The following is a 27,932-nucleotide window of genomic DNA, read 5'->3' on the forward strand; positions in this document are numbered from 1 at the left end:
TATGCTTCTCTTTCTTTCTCTTTATGTTTAGTGCTGCAGTCAGTGTAGTTCTTAAATAGGCATGCAATGCATCCAGAGAACTCTGACCCCGGATTCCCAATACTCAAACAGCACACTGTTTTGAAGCTTGTTTTTTCCACTCTTCATTGAAATAAAACGAGTTAAAAATTGCTGTTTGATCTTTCTTCAGTTAGCATGTATAATGTAATTTTCTTCATAAATAAGTCATGAGTCTTCAGTTACATCGTATCACCATGGAAATTATGATTATAGCAATGGCATTATGGATTTCCACACTTCCTCATTAGGAAATACCCAACTTGTGTAAACTTCACCACCTGGGACTTTTTATTTCCAGGTATCTGTATTCTTAGAATATATACATCTTTTTATAGCAGCTCTCACACACATTAAAGATAGATTATAGTGGATGTAACAAATACATACTGCGCCTCAACCTTCCTTTACCTGCTCCTGACTGCTGCCTCAGCTCCTTCCTGAGAAAGAACGCACTCACAAGAGAGAGAGAAAGGACTAATGAGGGAAAGAGAGGGGGTGTGTGAGAGAAAAAAGATGCTGAATCCTGGTTGGCTGGAGAGTAGAGGCTGACTCAGTGGATCTGGAAAAGCAGCATGTGACAGATGCACTTCTCATCCCAGTCCTCACCATCAGACCAGAGGCTTGTTCGCCATTGGCCCCGTTCATTGGACCGGCAACGCACGGTGCGCTATAACACCATGCTTTCCTTTGCCAGACCCAGCGGAGCTCTCTCACTAGCGCGTATCACTTGCGCATCGAGCAGAAGTCTCAACCCAGACACACTTCAGCCCAGCGCAGAGAGCCGAGACTGAGGAAGAGGAAAGAACGAGTTAGCAGCTCTGCTATACTCTCGCTGCCGCTGTACAGAAGAGGAGAGAGCGGGATAACGCATTTGCTGGAGGCTACTATAAGAAGCAGAGGCACAACAGAAAAATCCCTCAAAGTGACTGTAACAGACCGAGCTGAAATGACTGATGTTTGAGGATCCGAGAGGATGAGGGAACCTACTCGCTCCGTTCCTGACTGAGGGAAAGTGAGCTTGTGCCTTTCATCTTTAACAGAGAAACAAAAGAAAAGGCTTGTTGGGTGGACTTATTTCTCTCTGTCTTTGGCTGGACTCTGTGCATGGCAGCTTCGGGTCCCCCATGGCGTGTTACTACATTGTCATCAGCTCCACACACCTCAGCAATGGACACTTTCGAAACATCAAGGGAGTTTTCCGAGGTCCCCTCAGCAAGAATGGCAACAAAAACTTGGTAACTACCACGTCTCCCGTACGAATGTGTGTTTGATCATGTGCTTAGGAATTGTTTGCATCTCTTTTGAAGCCAGTAACTTTGCCTTTTGAAACTTTTCTGTACTGTGGAAACACTTTACATGTTATACATTTGACTGTAATGAATTAGTATTGTAATAATACTTTTGTTATTATTATAGTAAAAATCTGTACAGGTACACTATAAAAAGGGGTAGCTTGCAAGTGTTACTTTAAGTTATTTCTACCTGATTTAACCCCAAAACATTTGCTTTGTTGGTATGAATTAATGAATTTAGGTTGATTCAGTAATGTTTAATAAGGTTTTTGACTTGAGATGTTACCATTTTTTCAGTGAGGGATCAAATTGAAATTATAATGATAGATTATAAGCATTCCACAAGTAATTAAACTGTAACAGGAACGTAAAATGAAGTTGCTCAAGGAATGAACCTTCTGGAAAAGTGTTGCGAAATGACTTTATTTTCAGTACTTCCTGTTTACGAGGAAAGTTGCAGATGGAGAAAGGAAATGCTGCTCTAGCCTGTGCCCATATCTAAATTCCTAACAGATGGATAGGGATCAAATTAATCTCTACTCACAGTCATGGCCTGGGATTTAGTCTAACCGTACTTTTCTGGCCTTGCCCTCGAAATAATCCTCCTGTTTGTGCTCCCACAAAACTGCCTCTATTTCCGCACAAACTCTCTGCTATAAACCCGCCATATCTAGGACAGCACAAAGGGGAATTTTAAAACAAAATCAGTGTTAGTAAAATATTATTTTTCATAATTACTCTAAGAGCAGTCTGAATATTGTTTTTTCAGTTTGCTGGTGAGTTAAGCGGGATTATAAACACAAAGTAATACGATGCATGATGCAGCCGTACAGTGTAATTTAATGAATGCGCTTGGCTCCTGAAAGGAAGCATATTTCAAAGCTTTTAAATGTGGAAGTGAAATTTCATACTCTCTTTCACTGCTTCCTTCTCAAGCCTCCCCGTGTCATCTCTGTCAGTTGGAGGAAACAGAGATTTCTTGACAGCAGCCTCCTCCTTTCAAAAGAATCAAAAATGATTGGAGATGAAATATTGAAGCTCTTGGCTCGGGATCAAGCGCCAATCCTGCTCATCTGCCTCCCGCCTCCAGCTGAAAGGCTAATGCTGAGGGAACGTTTGGGTGGCGTAACTGTGAAAGCAGCAACAGATTGTTTCTCAAGCACGAACGGAAAGTAGAATGAGGTTTCGGTGGCCGTTGTCGGCTCGATCTTAATCTTAATGCAATTATCAGGTTTGACACATCTCCCACTCTGTCGCAGGGAGAACCTGGATTCAGTGAATTCAAAATTACGGCGGAGCATTGTGTGCATCACTGCCACCACTCTGTAACACAGTAAATTTCGTTCATTACTCCCTCTGCTGCATAGAGCAGCTGTAGATATCATATACTTGTGCACACACACTCTCAGATGTATGGGTATGAAAGGCAGACCAAGAAAGCTGTGCTTATCCCAGCACTGGTGCAGTGCCATCTGGCTCTCTTTCCTGGTGCAGTGATATTTTAGTCCAGAAGAAAAGCTTTGTGCTGTAGAACATTTGTTCAGCGTGGCTCAGACGCAGAGGAAAGGAGAGGAGGAAGGATAAGAACGATATAACTGTGAGAGTGTGAGTGTTCCCATTGTCACTCTTATGGTACTGTGGACTTTTGCGCTATGAAATCCATCTCTGTAATTAGTAGTATTGCTCTCCCGGATTTCTCAGCGCACCACAGGGCTGGGTTCAAACAATAATTTTGAGTGAAAAAACAAAACAAAACAAGTTGTGCATATTTCTATTGAATGGCCCATAACAGGGACTTTGACTCTTATAATGTTAGAGTCAAATTGTCTAATCTCTTTTCTAAAAAGAGTTTAGAAAATTGCATGGAACCCTGTTTAACACCATTTTGAAACTTAAAATTATATATTATGTTTATTTTTGGAAGAGAAGCAAAGTACTTTCTATTGTATAAATGTCTATAATTTCTTAAATTACTTTATTTTATTTTGCTTTGTTTTGCTTTTTGTTTTGTTTAGTCCAGATGTGACAAGGGAGTAAAAACCTGATTTATTAAACTGAATGAGTACCTGTTTGGAGCTGTGCCATGTCGGTGGACTCTTATAAAGTCAGACACAAGCGCCTGAGTGGAATATTGCCCCTTGCTTTAGCTTCCATGAATATGCATATCAACGGGGTTATTTCAACGCTCGTATTGATTTCCTCACAGTCGCTGCTAAGTCAGCCCATCTCCCCGCTGAGCTGTGATGTGAGCATCCATTTCCACTCAGTGATGCCGCTTTTAGACACCACTGTGCTCTGGGAAAGGATCCTTATGCTGAATATCTATACGGTATGTATTGTCACAGTGCCTCTATTGGCAGATGCATGACAGAATGAACAGGTGTTATAATCAGCTCTTGTGCTGATTGCGCAGGGGATCTGGGCGATTGTGTAGATTGGATGTTGCTAACGTGATATGCACGGAATTAAAATTCCTTTGTCGCTCTCAGATTCCTTTTTGTTTCATGTATTATTATTCTTTTTGTAGTGAACCATGATCCTGTGGCTTGTTATCTTCATGCCACCATCCAAAGCACAAAAGTATGTGAAGCCCAATCACCACTGCCTGTGTCCAAGAGCTGAGGCAGCAGCAGACTAGCTTAATCGCTGAGAGCGCCAGGGAAAGAGACTAAAACAGAGGGAGGAGAGAAAATGAAAAAGGGCAAAATGTTATTATGTTCCTCTTACCCTTTGTCTTTCCCTTCTGGGAAAGCTGGCCTGACAATTTGCATTGTGGGAGGACAATGTGTATGTGTGTGCGGATGCACTCTGAGTGCCTTCCTAATTGAGAATTACAGCAGAAATCCAGCTCTAGCCCTGACCAGGCCCCGTGCACGAGCTCTGCTGCGGGGTAATTAATGTAGTAGCGCGGGCGATTAGCCTCTGCAACCTTTCGCCGCGTTTTACCGCTCGGCCCCATCCAGGTGTGAGGGAGAAATGAGCGTTTAGATATCGCACCATGCAGCATGCATTATTTACAGACGGGGAGAACCCAAGGCTTGTCATCACTGCCGAATGCAGACAGATGTAGTTAACTTTACGCACGCCCGAGACAAATGTGTGGCACGCTCGCACTCGGCTGATTAAAATTCACTCCATTCATGGCCTTCTGTTACTCATAAACGCCAGGTTCATTTAAATACCCTGAACGTGGCGTTTTGCCTTCTAGTGCTGCATCAATTTCATTTCACAGTGCTGTTAACTTTATAACAATGGGATCATTCTCTCCGAACCCTGCAGACACGGTGTTTGTTTCTTTGTGTGTGTTTTGGAGGTATTCACTGTTACAAATCAAATCTCTTGCCCTGCTTGTGTTGTTCTCCTTCTCTCTGCACAAAAGAGGCACAGAGCAGATTCCAGGGGCCCTTATAAAAGTGCTAATCCCATGTTTTTTACTGACAGTGAACCCATTTTCACACTGATTCACAGAAAATACCCCATTGAATAAACTGTGTACTTAGAAGGCACAAAGGCACAGCGGGGTTTGACTGTAGGCTTGCTGCTGAGGTATAATAGCACAATTACACAGTAGCATGGCAGCTTTACCCTTTCTCCTTTCTGTATTCGGCTCACCTGATGTTCGGAGATGAAACGTTCGTGGCGATTTGATGCCGTCATTGTTGTCATCTTACCCTCATAAATATTTAAGTCGCTGGCCACAAGCTCTATAATTTCCCCGCTGTTCCAATGCAGAATAAGCGGCTAACTTGGTGAGACCGATCTCCTTCTCCGAAGCGCTTGTCTCAATATAATCGCTTGAACTTTGCAAGGCAGTTTTCTACGTGTCGGAAGGGTTTTGCACTCGTAAGCAGTGGAGTAAAAATACCCTGCCCTCCCTGAGCTCTGGCCTTGTACAACTGAAGGGCACCATACAGTGAGGCTTCCTTACAGAGTTTCTGCCTCCTGAGGGACGTTTTCTGCCATATCATTGCCTGTGACACATTCACTCTGACCCTGAAAGCATACTAGTCTTAAAGGAATTGTTCACCCAGAAATGAAAACTTTGGCATTATTTGCTTGTGTGTTTTTCCAAACCTGCATGCTGTTATTAATTTTTCCCAGTGGAATGCAAAATAACAAATTTTGAGGAATATTTATGCAGCTGTTTTCCATTAAAATATATTCCATAGTTACCACAAGCTTCAGAAAGTAGTCTAATATCTAAACTTTGTTTTTTTGTTTGCATTTGGGATACATCACATTGATCAAAATTGACAGTAAATACATTTATAATGTTATAAAGGTGTAATAATGATTTGTTTCAAATGCATGCAGTTCTTTTAAACTATCTCTTCATCAAATAATGATAAAATGTGTCATGGTTTCCACAACAGTATACCCTTTATCACTCCTTATGCTTTTGTGTTAATGCTAAATAATACAGATGCAGAGTGAAATAATAAAAAATAAATGCAGTAGGTATGGGAAGGTTCAGGTGCAGCTCTGGAAAGGAGCCCTGTGGTTGTGCCAGTAATTGAACGAGTCCCCATCGTTGCTCATAGCCACTCACCGCAATACAAGTGCTGAGAGCCTTTTAATGTTCTCCATTCCTTTGAGTGATATTATAATGCAGAGCATCCCAGCTGCCTCGTCTCACTTGATTTGATGCTTGATCGAAGTGAAGCGCTCCTTTTCAAAAAAAAAAAAAAAAAGTGCTGCACACTGAGCAAGTTTGAAAACACTGAGTAACACAGCGGCAGACCATGATCTTATTGAGCTTCACCGCTGCCCACCTTAAACTTTACCGGAGCCGAGCGCTGGTAAACGACTGCCATTGGGCCGTGTTTGAGATTGAGCACAGATGGGGGTGAGAGGTGTAGAGAGGGAACGTGAGGAGTCCTCCAGGTGACCACAGTATTTCTGATGAGCTCTGCGTTAAGTGTGTAGGTGTTCACTGAATCTCCTACCTCTCTCTATCTCTCTTTTTATCTGTCTCGTATTCAGATTCTTCAGCAAGCAATGATATTATTAGAGTTCTGAATACTAGGGCCTTTGTCTTTGACTCAAGTCAATTAACTTCTGCTCTGCTCTCATCCTGCTCTTTCATTCTCTCTCTTTCTCACTCTGCCTTGTAAATTTTTTTTTGCCACTTTCTTTCTAAATCCAACCTGATCTCATTACTATTCATTACTATTCGTGTGGCTCTGGCACACATACATTTTTTTTTACATTTGGAGAGAAACCAAAAACGTATGTTATTCATTTATGGACAGCATTTATAATTCATGGAATGTATAGCTTGATTTTATTATATTTATAAACAAATGAGATATTTACACAAACATGTAAATGACTAAGTAAAATACTAAAATCATATTTAACACTTAATTTTACACTTATTTTTATACTTACCTAATTTGACATTATATTTTATTCAGTGAGATTTCTGATCTGTGAGAAGTCTGAGATACTGTGCACACAAATCAATGGTTGTTAGACTGTAACTTGATTTTTTTTTAAAAATAATTAAACATTTTTTCAAAAGAGCAGCATTTATTTTAAACATTTTTTTACTCTCACATCAGGAGAACGTCTAAAGTGAACTATCGAAATAATGTATTACCCAAATCCTTTGAATGTCAGTGGGTGTAAACATTATGCATAAATGGAAGACAACACAATAATAAATAAGCACATAACAGACATAAGAGTCTACACCAGATAATGCTGCAGATGATTGAGAAAACTCAATGATTCAGTGCCATAAACTGCACAAAATGTGGCAAATCGAGTGACTTTGTTATCGAGTATGGGGCATCTGAGATGGACACAAAATCTGAGTGAGTCCGGTCCATGCTGCTGTATCATAAATGTCCCAGAGATGCCAGAGCGATGGTAGTTAATTTACTGTAAAATGTAGCAGTGGCACATTTATAGCACATTTCTTTGTCAGCAAGTAGCATGGAGTGCTTTTGTTGTATATTTGAGTGAGTAAAACTTTTACCTTAAACTTGGTTTGCATTTATTTTTTTTGTGCGGTTTCTGTTAAAGTGTAGTATGTGTCATTGCAAAAGGGTGCTATATTAGGAGTCTAACAAAATTAGTATCCTAATAAAAAAAAAAATACTGAGACTGAAAACTGAATACATAATGAAATTTGAATAAACTAAAGTATAACACTGATTGTCGTGCCTTGAAAGTACGCCATTGTTTCTAAGAGTGGCTTTCCTGTCTCACAATGTTCTATTTTCTTCTTCTACTCCAGAGAGAGAGAGAGATAGAGAGAGAGGCTTAAAGTCTCTATTTATGGTTGTTAATTATTCAAGTGTCGTCACCTTCATCTCTGGGCAAAATGGAGTCAGACTGGGGCGGCAGAGCCTTTGCTGTCTCCTGCCAGCCACTTCTTAATCTGCAATCATTTAGATCCAGGAGGCGGAGTCATGGTCAGACACTAGCACTTGAGCTTGATAGCAGACTGATTTATGTACAAAATAACTGTAGGAAATAGATCCATATCACCTTGAACTTATCACCATAAACATTCACTACAAAAAGCTTATTTTATTTTTCTGGCTACAATTTCAAAACACGCGTGTATGTGTGTGTGTGTGTGTGTGTGTGTGTGTGTGTGTGTGTGTGTGTGCGTGCGCGTGCATGTGTGCGCGTGCGCGTGCGTGCGTGCGTTTGTTTCTTGGGCTTGTTTTCTTATTTCTCATGTGTATATATGTGCACGTCAAAGTGTTTGTGTTCCAAAAGCACTTAAAACCTCTCACTAGGGTTCGCTATAGACTGAGCTATGATCAGTTTCTAATAATCAGAACGTTAGCTAATTGATGGAGGTCTGCCGTGTGTTTAAAGATCATGAGACGTCAGAGAAAAGAACAAAAAATCATTTCAGCCTTGGCCTGTCCGATTTGGGCAGTGTTGTTTTGAATAGAATGCAGATGGTGTAAGTTTTCAAAGAGGTATTGAAACCATTTTGAAATTACATTATACATTTTTTTCAGCAGCAACATTTCCCCAGTATTCAGTGTCACATGATCCTTCACTCTAATATGCTGATTTGCTGCTCAGGAAACATTTATTTCACAAATGCTGAAAACAGTTGTGCTGCTTAATATTTTTATGGAAACCGTGATTTCAGAAAGTTCAAAAGTAAAAAAAAAATAAAAAATTACAAAATTATTATTATTATTTTTTTTTTAGTTTTGATCAGTTTAATGCACCCTATACTGAATAAAAGTATTAATGAAACCAATAAAAATATCTAACTGACCCCAAGACGAATGTGTGCCTTATTAAGTTATAATATTCAATACAATTTTAAATCCGCTGGTTATATCATTTCTGATCTCTTCCCCATGATTACGTCTACTCAGTCTGTGAGGGCTATGATCTGGACTTCATAGAAGAGAAAACCACCAGCCTTTCATGTGGTAGCCATGGCGATTATTGACATTTAAACCCCTGTTTCAAAGCTTTAATAAACACCTAAGCAGATAACAAAGCGATCCTTGTTGAGGTTCGGTTCAGAAAACCGGTTGACTTGCGACCCTGGGATTCAAACGTCGTCAGTGCCTGTCATGCGTTTAAAGCCTGTGGTTTTTTCTCTTCATATGTTGCACGTGTACACGATCACAGCAATTTCACGCCTTCTGCTCCTGAGCTCTGGTGTGAGACTGCTTGTCTTGCTGTGTGCTTGATGAGATGAAAGTTTTACAAACAAATGTGCTGTGCTGTGACAAGGTTCCAGCCATAAACTCCATAGCATTTGAAATATGGTTGAAAAGTTCAGCTGGTATAGTGTATAGGCCCTTTTTTATCATATCACACAGGGTAAGAGACAGTTTGAAAGATAAAGATTTAATATGTGCATATTTCACACCGCAGAGGCACATGTTGCATCAGACACAGTTGAAAGGTCTCTGATTTGGGACACTTAAATTCTGCAGGATCTCTCTCAGCCTCCTGAGGCTGACCAAAGGATGGTGTGTGTGTGTGTGTGTGTGTGTGTGTGTGTGTGTGTGTGTGTGTGTGTGTGTGTGTGTGTGTGTGTGTGTGTGTGTGTGTGCACGCTATCCCATAATCCCCCTCTCCCTCTTGATGGCATTCTAGTCCCAAAGCAACCTTTGAATGACCCATGTAATCTCTCCTTTCTAATGACATCACCAATCTCAATCTAAACTTTCTTTTCAAGCATTTTTATTTATTTCTGTAGACAATACTGCCAGCACCAGTCCAATAATCAATATCACACATACAAGCGGGGCTTTAAATCTGAAGATAGACGTATCTAAGAGCCAGAAAAATAAGATAAAAGAGCTGTATTTGTGAGTGAGATGCTCACTGTGCCAGAAGAGACTGATGACAAAAACAAATCATTGTTTCAGCTCTGACCATTAATTCAGCATCTTGAGTTGACATACGTTATTCACATAATGCAAATAACGCATCTGACTGACAAACAGATGCCTTAAAAGTGCCCATTTGACACATTAGAGTGAGAGGCTTCTTTATTTTGCATAACACCCTCAATTAGTTCTTTCTTTAGCTTTACACAAAGGGTTCTGAAGATCACTTAGAGCTTCAAATACTCTAAACCTTCCGGTGATTTGTAAGGCTAGTTCCTCTGTACCTTCATTAGAATTCTCCCATAGAAAAGGCATTGACTTTTTTGGTCTGGCAGCCCAGCAGATCCTCAGAATTTATCTTCCTCTGGCCTCTCATTTAATCTCTGCTTGAAACAACGGCAACGGTAATGACAGTGGAAGGATCCCGGGGAATGTGCATGGTCAGCGTGAAGAGAGATAGAGTTGGTGCGGGCTGTGTAAATTAAAGCAGCAGAGCTCAAAGAGACAGTTTTATGGAGCCTGTCCCTGTGTTTGTGTGTGTGTGTGTGTGTGTGTGTGTGTGTGTGTGTGTGTGTGTGTGTGTGTGTGTGTGTGTGTGTGTGTGTGTGTGTGTGTGTGTGTGTGTGTGTGTGTGTGTGTTTAAGTGTAAATCTGTGTTTCGATTTCTTCGTGCTGGGTTTCTGTGTGTGTGGTGCTGCAGTTGAGAGTGTAAATGTCATTTAAAACACTTATGCTCTTTATTAGAATGTTTCCACCTGTGTGAAAACGTTATCTCATTTATAACTTCCCATTTCCTCTTCTATTCTGGATGAATGGCAAATTTGACCCTGTTTCTATACCTACAGCCTCTTTCACCTTAATACATATTCAGAACTGATTTAAAATGCGCTTTTAGGTCCTGCAACTCTCAATATCCAGCTCATGAATTGAATGATTCACTGCAGTGCTGGGTTTGCAAGAGCAGAAGAATCCTGAAAAAAGCATTGCGATCTCCACATCGATAATAATAATAATGATGGGATAGCTCATCATTTCCTCAACCTTGTTTGGTTCCAAACACAAATGACTATTCTGTGAAAAAAATAAAATAAAATTGAAGATTGTGTCAGCTACTTTTTTACCATATAATGAAAGTCAAAGAGGTCCAAAAATGTCAAGCTTAAAAAAAGGACATGAAGGTAACGTAAAATGAGGTCTGATAGAACAAAATGAGCAAAAATGATACCTTTAGGGGTACAGCAGCTTGTCACTGCAAAGGACAAATTGTACCATATCTGTCTTTAAATTGTGTATATTAGTACCTTGGATTAGTAATGTGAACCTTTAAAGGGATTCAGTGATTTTTTCGGACACCCAAAATTTTCTCACCCTTATATCGTTCCAAATCCTTAAAACTTTTGTTCATTTTCAGAACACGAATGTAGATATTTTTGATGAAATCTGAGAGATTTCTGTCCCTCCATTGACAGCCTTCGCAACTACCACCTTGACGCTTCAAAAAGTTCCTAAAGAGATCGTAAAACTAATCAATGTGAATTGAGCGGTTTAGTCTAACATTTCCGAAGAGACACAATCTCTTTATATGATGGACATATTGAATTTAAGCTTTTATTCACAAGTTGTAGTTGCGTAGCTGTCAACCGAGGGACAGAAAGGTCTCAGATTTCATCAAAAATATCTTCATTTGTGTTTAGAAGGTGAATGAAAGTCTTAAGGGTTTGGAGCAACATGTGGGTGAGTAATTAATGACAGAATTTCATTTTTGGGTGAACTATCCCTTTAGCTATTTTCCCTTTAGCTATCCCTTTAGCTATCCCTATAACTACTATTAGCCTTGTAGGGGTAGATAAGGTACAAAAGTATCCTACTACCAGTGACAAGCTGTTGTGCCACTATATTTGCAATTTTTTTCTTAATGTGTATGATAAATAGATTGAATTTCGGTCTTTATTTACTCTCAAATTAAATGAAAACATTGATCAATGCATGAATACACAGACTACATTACATTAGACATAATCAATGTTTTATTTTGATTTCAGAAGCTTACATTTCAAACTGTTCATGAAACAAAAGGAGCATACTGCTGTGAGCATTCAGAAGGCTTGGAATATAAGTCATATGGATAAAATTCACTGTGCCCTTTTTGGGTCTTGAAATGGCCAAACCCCACTAACTTTCATTGTGTGTACATTAACAATTGTTCAAAATATCTTCTTTTGTTGTTTCACTGAAGACAAAAATGAGAGTAAGAAAATGAGTTTGGAACAAAATGAGAGTAAGAAAATGATGACATAATTTTCATTTTTAGGTGAACCATCCCTTTAATACATATTCAAAACTGATTTAAAATGCATTCTTGATTTTTGCCGCAGTGCTGGGTTTGAAAGTGCAGTCCACCTTGAGATGTTATGGGATACATTTAATACATTGTTTTAGTTTCCTTGCTGCAATGTTTATCTCTGTAGTGGCTCTGCTCAAAAGCTCTGGTTTGCTTGTAGAGTGGTGGTCTGAAATTACATGGAGGGGAGGGGTAGGCTAGGACCCAGGGGAGGGGTCGGGTTCGGCTCAGGGCCTGGGCAGGTGCCAGGAGTTGGCTTATGTTCTCGCAGTATCAGCAGAGAGCTCAGACTCGCAGAAGGTAAAAGCATTTCTGCGACCCCTAAGACTTTCTTACCAGTTATCCCACACCCTCTTCATTAAAAGAAGACTGCTGGAATGCAGGAGAATGTACGTTCCCAGCAGTATGATGGCTGTCATTGTCTACATAATAAGTAGCTTTGCAGGGCATCTTTGTGTGTTTTATAAAGTCTTTGCTGGAGGCTGTATCTTTGTCGGACTACCCACGCAGCTAGCCTCCCTCTCTACCCACTCCCCTCCTCTCATCTGTCAGAGTAGTGCCCACATATCAGGCTACTTTCTTCTTTAATGAAATTCATTAGCCAGAGCATCTTAAAAGCTGGAAGACTAATTAAGCTTCTTTTTGAAATGTGTGACAGAGGGAACATGTATTGGGTATCTACAACGCTGCCAGAGGCATGATTCCCTGCACTAGGGTAGTCAACAACGGACACTAGCGAGACGAAAGGGTCGTTTTTGCAAACAAAAGGCAACAAAACGTTGTTTTATCTATATTATTAGGCAAACAATTATTGACTTGGGAGCTTTGAAGGGATTTTCACCTCTTCATTGCGATCCAGAGGCATTGTATCGGCCATTGTGCTTGCACAATGCTTTTGTAAATATTGGCGCGTTCGCCTGAACACTCTGCTCCCGTGGTCTTGCTTTAAATGGCAAAATGACTTCAGATGTCACCACAAAGTGGGGCGATGTTCGCCCTCACATTGCTTGCTCATATCCAGCCTCGATTGTTTGCCTTAAAATAACCTGAGCACAAGTTGCTGCAGTTTAATGGAGACATGCAATCTTTCAGCATCTTGCTGTGCGGTGTGTTCAAGCTCTTCGATTGCACAAATTTATCTCGGGTTCAGGGGCACTTAAGGGTCCTATTTGTGAGGTTCAGATAGCATCCCCTTGCCGCTGTAGAGGTGTATCTGCAGTGTACATTTATAAGCCTGATATCTCTGTGTTTAATAATTAATGTGTGGTCAGTGTTTCTCTAGCACTAACAGCCGTCCCCTGTAAAAGCAGATTTGATTTGCCATTCTGGATTGCCCCAATCAGGAGCTCGGAGTGCCGATCACACACCGACTCTGACATATGCTATGTGGAGCTAATGTTAGAACTGTTCTGGCGCCTGTCCAGGTAGTGCTTGGTTATTGTATTGGGCTGAGTGCGCTCGTCGCTAATGCAATTCATCTTTGAAGAGCAGTAGTAATAAACAGAGGCATTGAGGCTATGAACTGACTTAAAACCCACGCACATAAAAATAGAGCTGGGGTAATAAAGGGGACTGTTGAACCGGTTGTGGTATTATGACAATACGTGCTCCTGAATTGAAATGTGAAGTGAAATGTTAGTTTGAATTGAAAGAAATCTTTTTCAAACTAATTTCTTTATTTAGTTATTTTTATTTATTTATCTGATACTCTAGTTAATGTGCTTTTGATTAAATTAATTAATAGTTTTTTTTTTTTACATTAAAGGAATTGTTTTGTTAAAGGAATATTCTTGGTTTGAAACAAGATATAATTTACTGCACTTGAAGCATAATGTTGATTACCACAAAAAAATAATTTCAACTTGTACCTCCTTTTTTTAATAAAACAAATATTTGGTTTACAGTGAGACACTTACTCTTTTACTGTTACATGTTGCTCAATCTTTGATTAGTATAGCCACAAGTAATGTAAACAGTATACCTGTTAACACATTTGTCAGTCATTAACAAATCTTGTCTGTGTGGTTATATTTAAATCTTCAACTTGTTGCCATGACAACATAACATCTAAAACCCTGTAACGACCGTTTTAATGATTTAACAGAAGAATTAATGTAAGTGCTTCATTAAATTGTAAGCTTCTGCATTTAAATCTATTCACTTCAATTTTAAGTGCCTTGTGCTTTTTTAAAGAAAGAAAAAACACAAGGCATGAGTTAAATTTATTATATTTTCTGCTCATCAACCTTATGCCACAAATCTTGAGCTGAGATCAACTTGTTTTGAACCTGAAATATTCCTTTCAGACCACTTATTTACATGTGGCCCCCCCTTTTAAAAAAATAAAATAATTTTCCATCTATGTCTATATCTGTGATTACAAATTAGGTAATGTGTCATTTCAAGATTTATATTTAGTAAGAAATTAAATGCAAACTGTCATTCAGTAGATGCTTTTATCATAGCATTGTACTTTATAACAGCGACACTCCTCCTGGCACAACCTGAGGTTAGGTAGACACACGCACGCTTGCACACACACATTCTTTTTCTATCATCTTCGGGACTCCATAGAAACCTGCATACATTTTTCGATTTTCATTAAGACATTATTTAGTAAGTTTATTGAGCCATTTTCCTCATGGGGACCATTGGCTGCCACATAATGTTAGTGATTTCAGGTTTTACTATTCTTGTGGGGACATTTTGTCCTAGAATCTAAATTACCATCAAAATTCATGTTCATTGACAAAACAAGTTACAATTAATATACATCTAATCATCAATCCGTGGTGTGTAGTTTAGGGAGAGGAAGGTAGCTACATTATAGGGTTAAGGTGTTGAATTCAAGATCATGCATCATATTATTGACTTATCTGTCCTTTACCTGTGGTAAATCATCTGTTTGCCATCAAACGGCTTCTCTGTCAATCTTTCTACTGTTTTTTCATGATATGATCACACCCTGCACACATCAGCAGTTCAGAGGCAATTCTCTCATGCTGCTGATCCCAGATAGATATCCACTGGAGCAGTGGCCTCAAACGTAATGTCTTTCTCCTCTCAGATGTCATAGGCTAATCAAAGCCCACATTTCCATCAGGCCTATCAGATCTGTTTCCGAGGGCAGGGATGCAGCACGTGAACCCGAGTCAGCCTTGCCACGCGCGCTGCTAATTAATGCAGAACGTGTTTGTACCTGACAGCGTGATCTATTATTGATCAAAGAGCTTATTACTGTTGATTTTGGGTCTTGTGACATTTGCAACCGCAGTTATTTTTCTCTGCAGAAATTGGTGGCATTTGTGCTCTCATTTAAGAGGGAAAGACACTTGGCTGATGACTGATTAAGAGGGCTACTCAATAACAACCGCCTGATTCTCTGAAGGTAGAGTCTTGAATCGTAAGTGGAGAACAGTGCATAACCATTAAACCAATGGATTCTATTGGCTAGTTCACCAATTTATGATTATTCTGTCATTATTTGCTCACCCTTATGTCGTTGGAAAAGTGTATGAAGAATATATTGACCATTTGGTCCCTTAAAGATGCAATGTAACAGAAACAGATTGTTTTCTTCCATATTGTGACGTACATTGATAATGCAAATAATGTGGGGAAGGGCTTGGTTCAATATATTGGTTATTGACTGGATGGAGGCAGCTCAAACCCAATCTCACGGGAAAAGGTAACTATTTTACAAGTAGGGATTTTGTATTAATTCCTACGAAGTGATTTGTACAAAAACATACAATTTATTAAATGATAATGACAAAACATGAGGGTCCATCCCTAAATATAACACAAACGGGTCATCATTTTCAACAGTTCTCCAAAATGTAAAAAACATACTGATTACCATGAGATTGTGTGAATCCAAGCTTGTAGTCGATTGTAAGAAAGGGGCAGGTTTAAGTGATTGAAGTCCAGCAGTCATTATTCATAGAGAATCTTGCCATACCTGAGTTCACCTTCTAAAAAGTAGTTCATGAAAAAAGTCTTTTGAGTCAGATCTTTTCAATGAATTGACTGATCCAATTCACAAAACTGGTCTGAATGGTTTGTTAACTCAATTATCAACTTGCTGACTCACTGATCCGGTCATAGCAGTGAACAACCACTGAAGTGGAAGATTGTCTCAAAATAATGACTTCAATTTCAGCCTTTGCGACATATGGACATCCTTTGACATCCATGCTTCTTTTATGGTGCTTTTAGAGTATTTTTTTTTTTTCTGTCGTCAATCATTGCTACTCTATAGTCCCCAGAATCCCCATTCATTGTTACAGCATGAAAAAGAGCAACCAGTATGTTATACATAATTTCTTCTTTTGCGTTCCACTGTAGAAAGAAAACCATAGGGTTTGGAACAACATGAGAGTGAGTAAATGATGACAATTTTCTTTTTTCTGAATTATTTAACTATTTGGATGACCGATTAAATATTTGTATACAATTGTCTCCTATCACTCTTTTTGAGGTTATTTTCAGGCAGACACCCACAGGGAGACAGTAATGCCCTTTCTTGGCGGGCGTCTTGTTTGCTGCCAACCCCTCGATCAGACATGTAGTGAAATAAAATTGCAGAGTGCAATATCTGCAGCTGTTGTTCAGCTAGTGTCAGCTGAAGGTCTGATATGGAAGAGAAATGGGTTTCCCAAGATCCAGCGTGGAGTCTGCAACCTATCAATTCACTCCTTTCATTTCACATCCACTGTCCTGTATCTAAATAATGTGTATTATATACTTCCTCATACGTGAAGGGGGAAAGCAATCCTCCTCCAGTTGATAGATTCTCCTGGGCACAATACTAGCACCTTTTCGTCTGTCTGGTGGTACAGAGCGAAAAATACACAATTTACTGATTAAACTGGACTCGTAGGAGCTAGATGGCTGTTCAGGCACCTTCGGGAATTTAAGATCCACTGAATAAGTGTGAATAATTTGCTGACAGAAAGAAAAAGTGACAGGGTTCTGTTCAAAAGACAAATGGCTGTGTAAGAGGAAGAAGGCTAAAATGAGTATTGATTTCTTTTGTGATGGGAATTCATTTTGCCACAACTAGCACCAGATTGGAATATTGTTACCTTGCAGACTGGCTTTCCATTAAAAATCACCTTGTTTGACCTTTGCTCCATTGTTCACCCATACTGGTGGTTGCCTTTCTGTCAGGTCTTACAAATCCAATGGAGGTCAAGATTGACTTTCTTGCTACATCAAGGTACATTCATTAATTTACTTATTCACTACTCATTACTTTATAAATGAGGAATGTTGTACATGTTGAAATGTGACCCTCTGTCGGTTCAACAGAGGGATGACAGATTTCTATAGGCTCAACCGCACTGGGTGGTACGGTGCAACTCCAGAAGGCAGGAGACACCCTCAGCGTGTGGCCCAGTCGTGGTGCTTTATCATCTCATTTCAGCAGTGTCCCAGTATGCCTCACAGTGTGCATGAAGCAGGCTGTAGACATATGAGCAGTTTGCAGAGCTCAATGTTAAAAAATTAATTGGACCAAAAGAATCTACAAACAGTATACAGTATATGATACGCCTAATGTTATTAAATTATTAAATAATTCCCAAGGATTTTTTTTGTACATTGCATTTCATTATTAAGCATGTCACAAAATGTGTTGTCCATGAAATGTTCATTCTGTGAATGAAATATGTTTTTTGATTATGTATTTTGTGATTCAGACAACGCATATGCCGTCCACTGAACGAGCATTTCATACTTGCTGATTCACACTATGGATTGTTAAAAAAATTTGTGGACGAATTGCATATCTCATTCAAAGATTGAGCATTTGATGGACGAAATGCATTTTGTGACACGCCTGGTGCATTTCGTGCAGTTTTGAGTTTACAGCTGACTTTACAATTCCAGTGATGAAATCAAACTGGCTTTTGTCTTTCTGTGTACAAAATGCATAACAACTGAGTAACATGAAATACTGTGACATTTGCGAAATTATCCCACTTATCGGTATTATGCGGCTAATGACTATTAGTCACAGAAGTAAAGAATTGAACCCAAAATATTAATTTGACATATTTTATTACCTCAAGATGACTCGGAGCACCCACTTCCAAGTCAGTTGTAGTGGTTGTTCTTGTGCAATAACAGACCGCTAAAGGCAGTGATTTAAAGATAGCCGTATAAAAACACATATTAATGATGCTTGGTTCTGCACTAAGCATGGACATGTTTGTGAAAGGACTGCTAGTGCCAGATAAAGCAGGCGATGATTCTACTTCAAACGTCACAAATACCAAAACAATTGCCTTTTCTCAATATGAATTCATGTCTGTGTTCTCGTGGACTTGTGAAACGTCATCAGTCGCTGCCCAAGTACTGTTCCAATTGAAAAGTTCACATCTAGCCAAGTACAGTTCAAAATTTTTCAACAGCTATCGCAATTAGATTTCACCCAAAATCATACAGCATTACTTGTATGTCCGTTTATGTAATAAATAAATAAATGAACCAGAATCTGCCAGGTACAAAATTTTTGCTAAATGCATTTTTCTTGCATTGTTTCTTAGAGTGAAGTTATTTAAAATAAAATAAAAAATACATTTCAACACATTTTATGATGCAATCTGAACAGTGCCATTGGTGTACAGAGTAAGACTGCCAATTAATAGAGTGCCGGTCCCTTAACTCGTTGTTGTTGTTTTTTTTACTTCTTGTCAGATTCTCACTCTCTCTTCAAATGTCGCACATTCTTGTCGAGCAAGCTGTGGCGAGTTCACAGTACAGTGAATTAGAGTGCCTCTATCTCACAGAAAGGGCTTTAGGGAACATCCCACGCCACCGTCACACACTGGCAGTCCTGGACAGATTAGATACGGTAACCCTAGCAAAACTCGCTTTTATCCAATTATCTCTGTTGTTTTGCTGCTATCTGGGCCAACAACAGCCACTCTCTCCTCTCCCTTTCAATCAGCTATCTCTTTATCTGCGGCTCAGATTCTGTTACACCCATATATTGCTGGATCTTTGTAGTGTGTCTCTGTAGAGGCAGGGAAGAGTGACTATGACCATATTAAATATGCCAGAGCTGAAGTATTCACTCTGATCCTCTGTGCCACATCACAAGACAGAAATACACTCCCTCTCTCTGCTATGGCAACCTCGCATTCAGAGTTCTTTTGATTGCTATCCTTTTTAGAATGACGGCACTTGTAATGCGGTCCCTGCTGACTTGCAACGGAGCAGAATAGGTTAGTTACAGAGGCATTAGTATATTTTTAGTGCTCAGTCCTCCAGCATTTAATCTTTCCTCACTCTTGTGAATGTGCTTCATGCTGTTCGAGGCTCATAATGGAGTCTTTTCTCTTTTTTTGCTGCATTGGAATATCTGTTGCATGACCGTGTGTGCGTTGCTTCACGGGCCGTTTGAATATGTTGTGCATTTCTCTGTGTTCGGGTGTGTTTAGTCATTGTTTATGCCTTCACGTCTCTTACTCTAGAGGGTCTGTTACAGAGACCCTTAATTGGGGGGTGTGGATGGGAGAGAATGTGGTTACAGATGAGCAGAGTTTGAGTGCAGAGGGATTGAGAGAGGGAATGTAGACAATCAGGGATGGAGGCAAGAAGTCATTATCAGTCAGTGTGGAAACAAGCTGAGAGGAACAACTAAATTACGCTAACCCACCTGTACAAGCTAAGGATAATCTTATAAGAATATTACACAAGTAAACAGGCAGATGCGTAAACAATTATTTTTGAAAAATGCATTTAAAATAATTCACAAAAGTAAGGGTGTGCTTACTGATTCTTTTTGTTTATGTTGTGTTGGCTTTTCTAGTTGGCTTGTTTGCCTCTAACTGCACAATCTGAAAGGAAAAAACATCTTTCTCTATTGAAAATCATTCAAAAGTAGCCATGTGTTCTGACTATACATAGTCACTGATGAAGGCAATCAATCACATTTTTCATATCACAAACATCTTTTTTTTAAATAAAAAAGCACTATTCAATTTATTATGTTAACCTTTTTAAAGCTACAGTTTGTAATTGTTTTCACCGCTTGTTGCCGCTAACCTCTTACAATAACAAAGGCGTAGGTTGATGACGCAGAAGCGGAATTATGGAACTTGTCGTCATGCCAATGGATTTAATAATGTTTATGGATGAGTGAATACATTGATGTTTTTAACATGACTGAGGTATTAAGCTGGTCGCGATTGCTAATGAGAGACAGATTTCAGCGCCACACACGAGTCCCACGGATATAAATGACATTTCATTCTACTGAACTACCCGCAAGTCCTGAATTACTATTCATACAGGTCAGTTTATTTGATGAATTAAACTTGTGAGATAATGCAGCGCTGTTTCACTTGGTCTACACTATCATACTAAACTGCATTTGATTGTGTTGAAAGTTACAATGTTATTCTATGTGTTAGTTTGTCTGTATGAAACTAGCAGTAAGCTAGATCAACATTAGAATAACATACTGATTATATTCTAAGATTTCATCATGTTGAGCTATATAATATTGATTTGTTTTTATGTACATTTGCTCACCTGTCTAATAAAGTACATGCAAGAGCGGCGTCTCTGTTAAGTCGAAGTTAGTCGCGGATGAAGAGCTTTCGTCATTTTTTTTGTTCGAAAGCGCCACGCCGATATTGATCCTCATTTTAGTTCTCCTTTTGTCCCAAGGTCTGCTTGCCATGATACATAATGTTTGAATGAAACAACAACAGTGTGAGCGTGCCGCTGGACGCGTCTGTCACCATGGATATGGCAGTACGAACGGAAGCCTGGGATAATGCAGATATTACATCATTGGCTGGCGACAATGACCAGGGACGAGCCATTGTTTAAAATTGGAATTTCTCTGAAATTAAAAAAAACTTTGGGAACTTTTGGGATTTTGTAAGTACACAACTGCAGGAAATATATAACACTGTGCAAGTGATTTTTGGATATTTTATTACAAAAATCTTACATATTGTACCTTTTATAAGAAAATAATCTTTGTGCACCTTGAAATAGCCTATTTTAAATATAAATGTTCCGGTTTTAAATTTTGATTGGATAAGCCACCCTCCTGGTAATGTAGCAGATAGGAACACCTGTGATCACACATCAGTTTTTAGATTGTTTTTGTTTTTAGATTGTCAAGAATTTAGATTGTTTTTGTTATTATAAACACATTTATTTTCTGAACAGTTATTTATCATATTGCTGTTGTGATCCTTCACATTGTGCCTAAGCAACTCTTAACATTTGTACTGTAAATTACCATAATGCAAGGCCTCTTGAGTCTTATTGCTTTCATTTACATTAATAGAAGATCCTCATTACAGCAGTGATGCTGGAGCACAAGCACAGCCCTGGGATGAAAACATTGCTCCACCATCTATTGACGTCACCTGACATCATTATACCTTGATGAGATGTTTGCTCACCTTCAATCTTTAACCCATAAATGCAAACCTCGGAAATTGAGACGTCATTCACTACCCATCTCCTCATTCATTTTTTAAAGTTAGATATTCCTCAATAAATTACTTATAAACAATATAACAAGAAACAATTATAAAATAACCTGTTTTCCCTTTCATTTTTTTGTAAAAAATTGTAAAGGGTCGCTAACGACCCGAAGTATATTTTTTTCTGCACAGCAACAATTGAATCTTTGATGAGTGATCCCTGAATAAGTGCAATTAACCTTTATTCCACAAGTAAGCAGTGTCTGATACACAATGATGAAGTGACGTTTCACTCATAGTTTCCGCAGGCAGGAAACAAGCAAAACTTGAAATGGCTCAGCGATTTACTGCAGAGCAATTACTGAACGCAATCAAATATTAGTGTCAATGTCACTTGATGGTGGATCTGGTGAAGAAGCTGTCTGCGTTCAAAATATTGATTTTGAAGATGATGGTTTTTAGAATATTTTTGAGATCGCGAATATGAGCCAGATGCTGAATGTACTGGGAAACGAGCTCTGACGTGGACAGTGATGATGGTATAAAACATCTGCTCACACTGAACCCTTCCAAGCTCCAAAAGGTAACAAAATATGCTTTATTTTATTCCTTTTTAATTGTTATTCAAATATCAGAAGAGTTTTATATTATCACGACAGGTAGAGATCCATCCGTGTTAGATATAGATCTGGGTCGCTAAAGACCGGAATATGTAATAATGATTGGATAAACATTCATGCCTTTAGGGTTAATGTACGGCATGGAAAGATTCAAGATTACATCCAAACGACTTTAAAATGTAATGATCCATTGGGTGGGGTGGGGGTTACAGAAGTACTTGTTGCGACATCACAAAATTGCGACGTATTATTGATATTAATTAGGCTTATGCATATTAATTTCATTATGCACAGAACTATTTTGATAAATATTTTGAATGTTTGTTGTAGAGTATTTGCTCATTAAGTGAAACTGAAATGTAAACAACCATATTATAAAACACCCAGGCTCATTGGAAAAAAAACAAGCCTGTGGCAACATTTGTGAAAAATGATATTACATTGCTTTTTGCAAGTTTCATGACACATTCAAAGTAAAATTTCTAGAGAGAGGTGCTAAAAGCACGTCCAGTTTTATCCGAAACATATGAACGTGAATCTGGCCATGTTTTATTATGTTGGTTGTTTTATGTTTCACAACAGCTTGGAAGTGAAATGTCTGGTGAGTGGTGCTAAAAGGTTAATGCTTTATCACATTTACCTCACACAATAAACCTTACCCAAATCTAACCGATAGTGTTTACAAAAGCAAATTCTAAATAAATACACTTTTTATAAGTCCTTGAGATCTGTTCTTGTGACTTGTTTCACAGGACAAGTTTACTATGTCAGAAAAGTCAAACATGCTGAGTTGGTAATCTTATGCAAATGACTAAATCTATTAGTTTACAAATCATGCACTTTGGTAAAAGTGTTTTGAGGTCATACTTTTATATTGTGTACACAGTGTAAAGGGAACGGCGTACAAATAAGTATTGTTCAATTATAATATGTGCGAAAAGGAATAAAAGTTGTTTGAGTTTTGGTGTTCATTTTAGCAACAAAAAAACGTTTTCAAAGTTTTCAAAACAAGGGTACAGCCATGGTTTTCCAATGAGCCTAGATTGGATAAAAAAAAGTTGTATGTCTGCGTGTCAAATTATGGATGGGAAACAATTGTGGGAATGCATTTGTTTCCAAATTGGTTTTGTCATTTCATACATGTAGAGAGCCATTCACAAGTAATAAACAGGGAACTGTGTGAGAACATATTGTCGCAATTCCCTTCTGTTTGCTTTTCTGATAATGACTGCAACCAGTCAGTGAAACATTAAAAAAAATTCCAGTGCCACTCATTGTAAAACACGTGAATGAATTGAAATGAAAACTCCCGCTTTACAAATGGAGATGCTTCCTCCGTATTAAATGTATCAGTCATTGAAAAAAGTGGTGAGGGCATGTCTCCAACTCAGTAGACGCATCTTTTCAACATAAAAAAATAACACACTGGCTGTGTTGTGTTGTGAATGTGATGCCCCGATGGCTTTTTTGGCATCCTGCTGATTGACACTTTGAGTTTTGAACATCTTACCACTGATTTATTATTCAATGTGGCCTTAGCAAAATGTTAAGTGGAGGGGGGTAATGATATAATATTGTTCTAGGCCCAGACCTGACACATAATTAGATAAGCTATAAAAAACACACACACTCACAAAATCTGACAGAGAGAAGGAGAGGATGGTCATAAAAAAACCTATTACAAGCCAGATTCAAATGGCTTGGAGCTTCTTGTAAAAACCTAATCATGATATAGCCTCAACTCACACAAGAGCAGCGCTCACTAATGTAAGCATCAGAGGGGATAAGAAAAAAAATCCATAAAGCAAAATGAGATCAGATTAAGAGAGAATGTTGCTGTTCTAGCCCCTATAGCGCAGGACTCAGGGGAGTAGATGGGGAATTCCTGTGCGCTTAGATCTCAAAACCACTTCTATTACTCGCGGTATAACAACAACTCCTCCACAAAACGAAATCTTTGTTCGTGTTGTTGCTGTCAACATGTGTCCACATTTTTGATAGCATTTCTGAACAAAGCCATACATCGCTGTGTGTAACTCAATGAATAGTTTTTAAAACTGCAATGACTGACCTTTAGGATCTGGCTTGTGGTTGTGTTTTCTGTGTTTGGGTTTGCAGTAATGCCATTGGTTCAGTTTTATACTCGAGATTGCAGATTTCGAAGTGGGTGCAAAATAAAAGAAAATCCTTTGATCACTTTGGCAGCGTGCACAGAAAATAGAACTATAAACTAGATTCATTCTCTAGCATCTTTCCCATGCAGAACCTTATTAATATTTAAGCATTTACCAAGAAATAATTTGTATTTAGAGTGTGGTTTGAAAGCAAACTCTCTGACTGAGACAGAAGGCACAGCTCATAACCAGCGCTCTGATTTTTTTCCTCATGTTTTTGAGATGGTCAGTGAGAATTTCACATTGAATGTCATTTGATTCTAAATCTGAACATGCTGCTTCACAGTTGCTGTCAGATCAGTTAAGGCCCTCGATTCTAGCAACGTTTTAGCAACAGATGAATAATTTGTTGCTTACACACTGTACCTTTTCACTCCGTCAGACTGTACTCATCATGTGAATAAATTCATTGTCATGATGCCCAGCGTGAAGTGGAACGAACGTCTCTCTCCAGTATCCAACGCCAATTTTTCCACATGCACTGATATAAAAACATATTTTCATTGAAAATGTCCCGCCCCCAACTAAATGTCATTAGTTGAGCTAATGTTGCTGTCAGAATGGCGCAAATTTTGTCACCCTCATATTCTTCCGAACCTGTGTGACTTTTTTTCCTCTCGTCTCAATCTTTTTTGTTGTTGTTTTTTTGTAGTTTTTTTGTAGTTTTTTTGTATATCCAATTCAGTGTTGTTTTGGACCCCATTGACTTTCATTGTATGGTTTTAAACTACATGAGGGTGAGTAAATGATGACAGAATTTTCATTTGTTTGGTCGAAAATACACACTTCAACTTTGAGAAATAAATAAAACAATACTTGATTGTTTTCATATGTTCAGTTTAAAACTAATAATTGGTCTAGACAAATATTTCTCAGAAGTAAAATGATAGATCATCAGGTACAAACACTGCACAGTCTTTGATGAAATGTTTGAAAATTCACAAGCCATGTTTCTTATATCAACATCAGATACAGTTTTTTCCTCACTGCTGGTGAACTTAGTTTAACATTAACAGCAGGAAACATCTGCTACAGAGATAAATCACAAGAATCGATGGCTTTTTATCTTTCTTCTACTTCAGAAGTACAAACACGTTCCTGTACAGGTATGACAAGAAGCAATGTCTATTGCTGTAAAACGAACTTGTTATTAACTGAATAATAGAGAGTCTATAAAAATGTGTCAGATTTGATAGAACCACAAGAACCTATTATAACAGCTATTGGGAGTCAGTATACTTGCCATTGTGTTTTTATTTTTGTCACTATATTTCTATGCATACTCCATATTCTCTTTAACCATGGCAGCGTTTCCTATAAATCCACTTATAATTCTTACAGCTTCTCGCAGCCATATGAAATTGAGTTTCATTCCTTTAAACCTTCTAAAACAGTTCATCGCCAGCACTCCCATCTTAACCCGTTTCTGAGGTCAGTAAAGGTCATATTAAAAAGAGATTTTAAGAGCTTTCACCTTTTATTTCCCCTTGGAACAGCAGAGATGCCTGTATCAGTTCCTGTGATTGTGGCAGTCAAAACAGAGCTGACATTTCAAAATGAACCGAGGACTGAAACCGATGCAGTCAAAAGGGGCCAACACTTTTATGTGCAAAGCCATAGCCTTTTAGACATTTCACAGTCAGTTGTGTGCCTTAACTCTGTTTGGGCTTAAAGGCTGCTATTGCACTGTCACCTAACCTCAACACATATACAATTGCTCTTCTATCTTATGCCTTAAAGAGATGGTTCACCCAAAAATTCTATCATTATTTACTCACCTTCATGATCTCCCAAGCCTGTATGACTGACTTACTTCTGAAAAATACAAAACAAGATGTTTTGAAGAACTTTTTAAACTATGTTGCTCAATGAAACAAATTAAAATCAAAATTGCAATTTGGCTCAGTGCGATTATCAAATCGCAAAGGCTTTTAGTGAGATCAATATATGCACTGCATGTTTCAGAGTGAAGCACAGCACTCATGATATTTTCAGTGTCTGAACATTGGGAAATGAAGAGAGCTATAAATATGTGTAAATTTATAGTCGTACTGTAAAATGAAATTGCTATTTTTTTAATATTATTTTTTAAATATATATATATTTACAGTGAAATATTTGCATTAGTAATAATGTCAAAAGCGTTCAAAGGTTCTAGTTACAATAGTAATATTTCTTATTTTGTTTAATATTATTATTAATAATAATAATACATTTGTTACTATTATTATTATTTCATTTTATAGTAATATTTATAATCACCATGATAATTTGTCCAAATTGTGCAGCCCTACAAACATTTTAAATAGCAATCACACATTTTTTCAGATAACTTTTTTGTCTATAGAATGAAGGTCAATGGGGTCCAAAACAATATCATTGGACCATACTGATGTTCATTTGACATTTTTCCAAATATTTGACATTCCATTGAAGAAAGAAAGTCATGAAATGAGGGTGAAATGAAATGAGAGTGAGTAAATGATGACAGAATTTAAATTTCTATCACTAAGTTAAAAACATTATTTCTTACATATTCATTTAAATAATTGGCTTCTGCTGGCATAGATTGTGAAGTATCAGACACAATTGCATTGATACCAATGGGGCACAGATCAAAGCACTCATCAGGCTAAAGGCAAAATATAAGATTTTTTTGCTAATATGTCAGAGTAATGTCTTTTTTTCATGGGTTGCAGTTGTGGTTGCTCAGATGGACGGATTGAGTCAGTGTTGTCAGTAGCAGCATGTGATATCAGTGATGTACAGATGTACCCCATGTCCTCAGAGACCTTCGGCCCAGATGCTTCATCTTCCATCCTCTGGCCGCCTGCACGCAGCTGCCTGATCGTGGACTCTCCCAGCGAACATAGCCCCGCTGCTGCTAATAACCCACGACAGGATCCCAAACAACAGACTGCGTGCAGCTAGCGCCCGAGCCACAATGTTTATAGCTCCTGACACCTGATTCCCATTGTCCTTGGGACTTATCAGTCGACGCTTATTCGCTCTGTTGTTGTTCGTGTACCACTGAGACCTCTGTATCACCCCCCCCCCTCCCCCCAAATAAAATCTGAGATTCCTTCATGATTAAAAGTCTGCATCCTTAATCAAATTCCCTCCAGCAGTTCTATTTCATTAACTTGATAAGAGCTTGCTCAACGAGGGGAGCCTGGGTGCTTTGTGTGCCAACTAGACTGTGAGCGCTCAAAATCATCATTCAGTCCTGGAGTGAACATCTCTGAACATCTGGAGAGATTCTGTTCTGTTGTTGCTGAGGACCAGCGTGTCATGGAAAAAGTTGTTCACGCACATTAGTTCTGCTTGTGATGTGGTTTAAACATTAGAATTTGAACTCATTTCCAGTGATGGCTTCTCAAAGGTAGATAATTTGTCAGCGGGGCTCAAGATCAATAAATTATGGAGTGTACTTTTAGATTGTTTATTGGAGCATACTGGGCAGATTTTGCATTATGTTTGCATAGCTGAGGGTCCGGATGCTGAGCTCAAGCAGACTTCAGATGAGACTAGACACAGAAGACACATTATCACATCTCTGATCACATCCACACACGGTTCAAAAATACCACTCCAAACTCTCTCTTTGCGGCTTTACGTGAACGCAGGTCTTGTGTAGAAAAAGACGATGTTCTTTTT

General features: G+C 38.6%; 1 protein-coding gene across 1 annotated transcript in view; it reads left to right on the top strand.

The window, feature by feature from the left end:
- Positions 1–554: 554 nt before the first annotated feature.
- Positions 555–27,932, top strand: part of znf804a (zinc finger protein 804A) — a 48,394-nt gene continuing 21,016 nt past the window's right edge. The window contains exon 1 of the mRNA XM_077215359.1: positions 555–1,295. Coding sequence (XP_077071474.1) covers positions 1,185–1,295 — 111 coding nt within the window. The 5' untranslated portion in view covers positions 555–1,184. The remainder of the gene's footprint in view (positions 1,296–27,932) is intronic.

Source organism: Siphateles boraxobius, unplaced genomic scaffold (assembly GCF_051911475.1).
Source record: "Siphateles boraxobius isolate OS27281-9 unplaced genomic scaffold, OSU_SipBor_1 7, whole genome shotgun sequence".
NCBI classification, from domain to species: domain Eukaryota; kingdom Metazoa; phylum Chordata; class Actinopteri; order Cypriniformes; family Leuciscidae; genus Siphateles; species Siphateles boraxobius.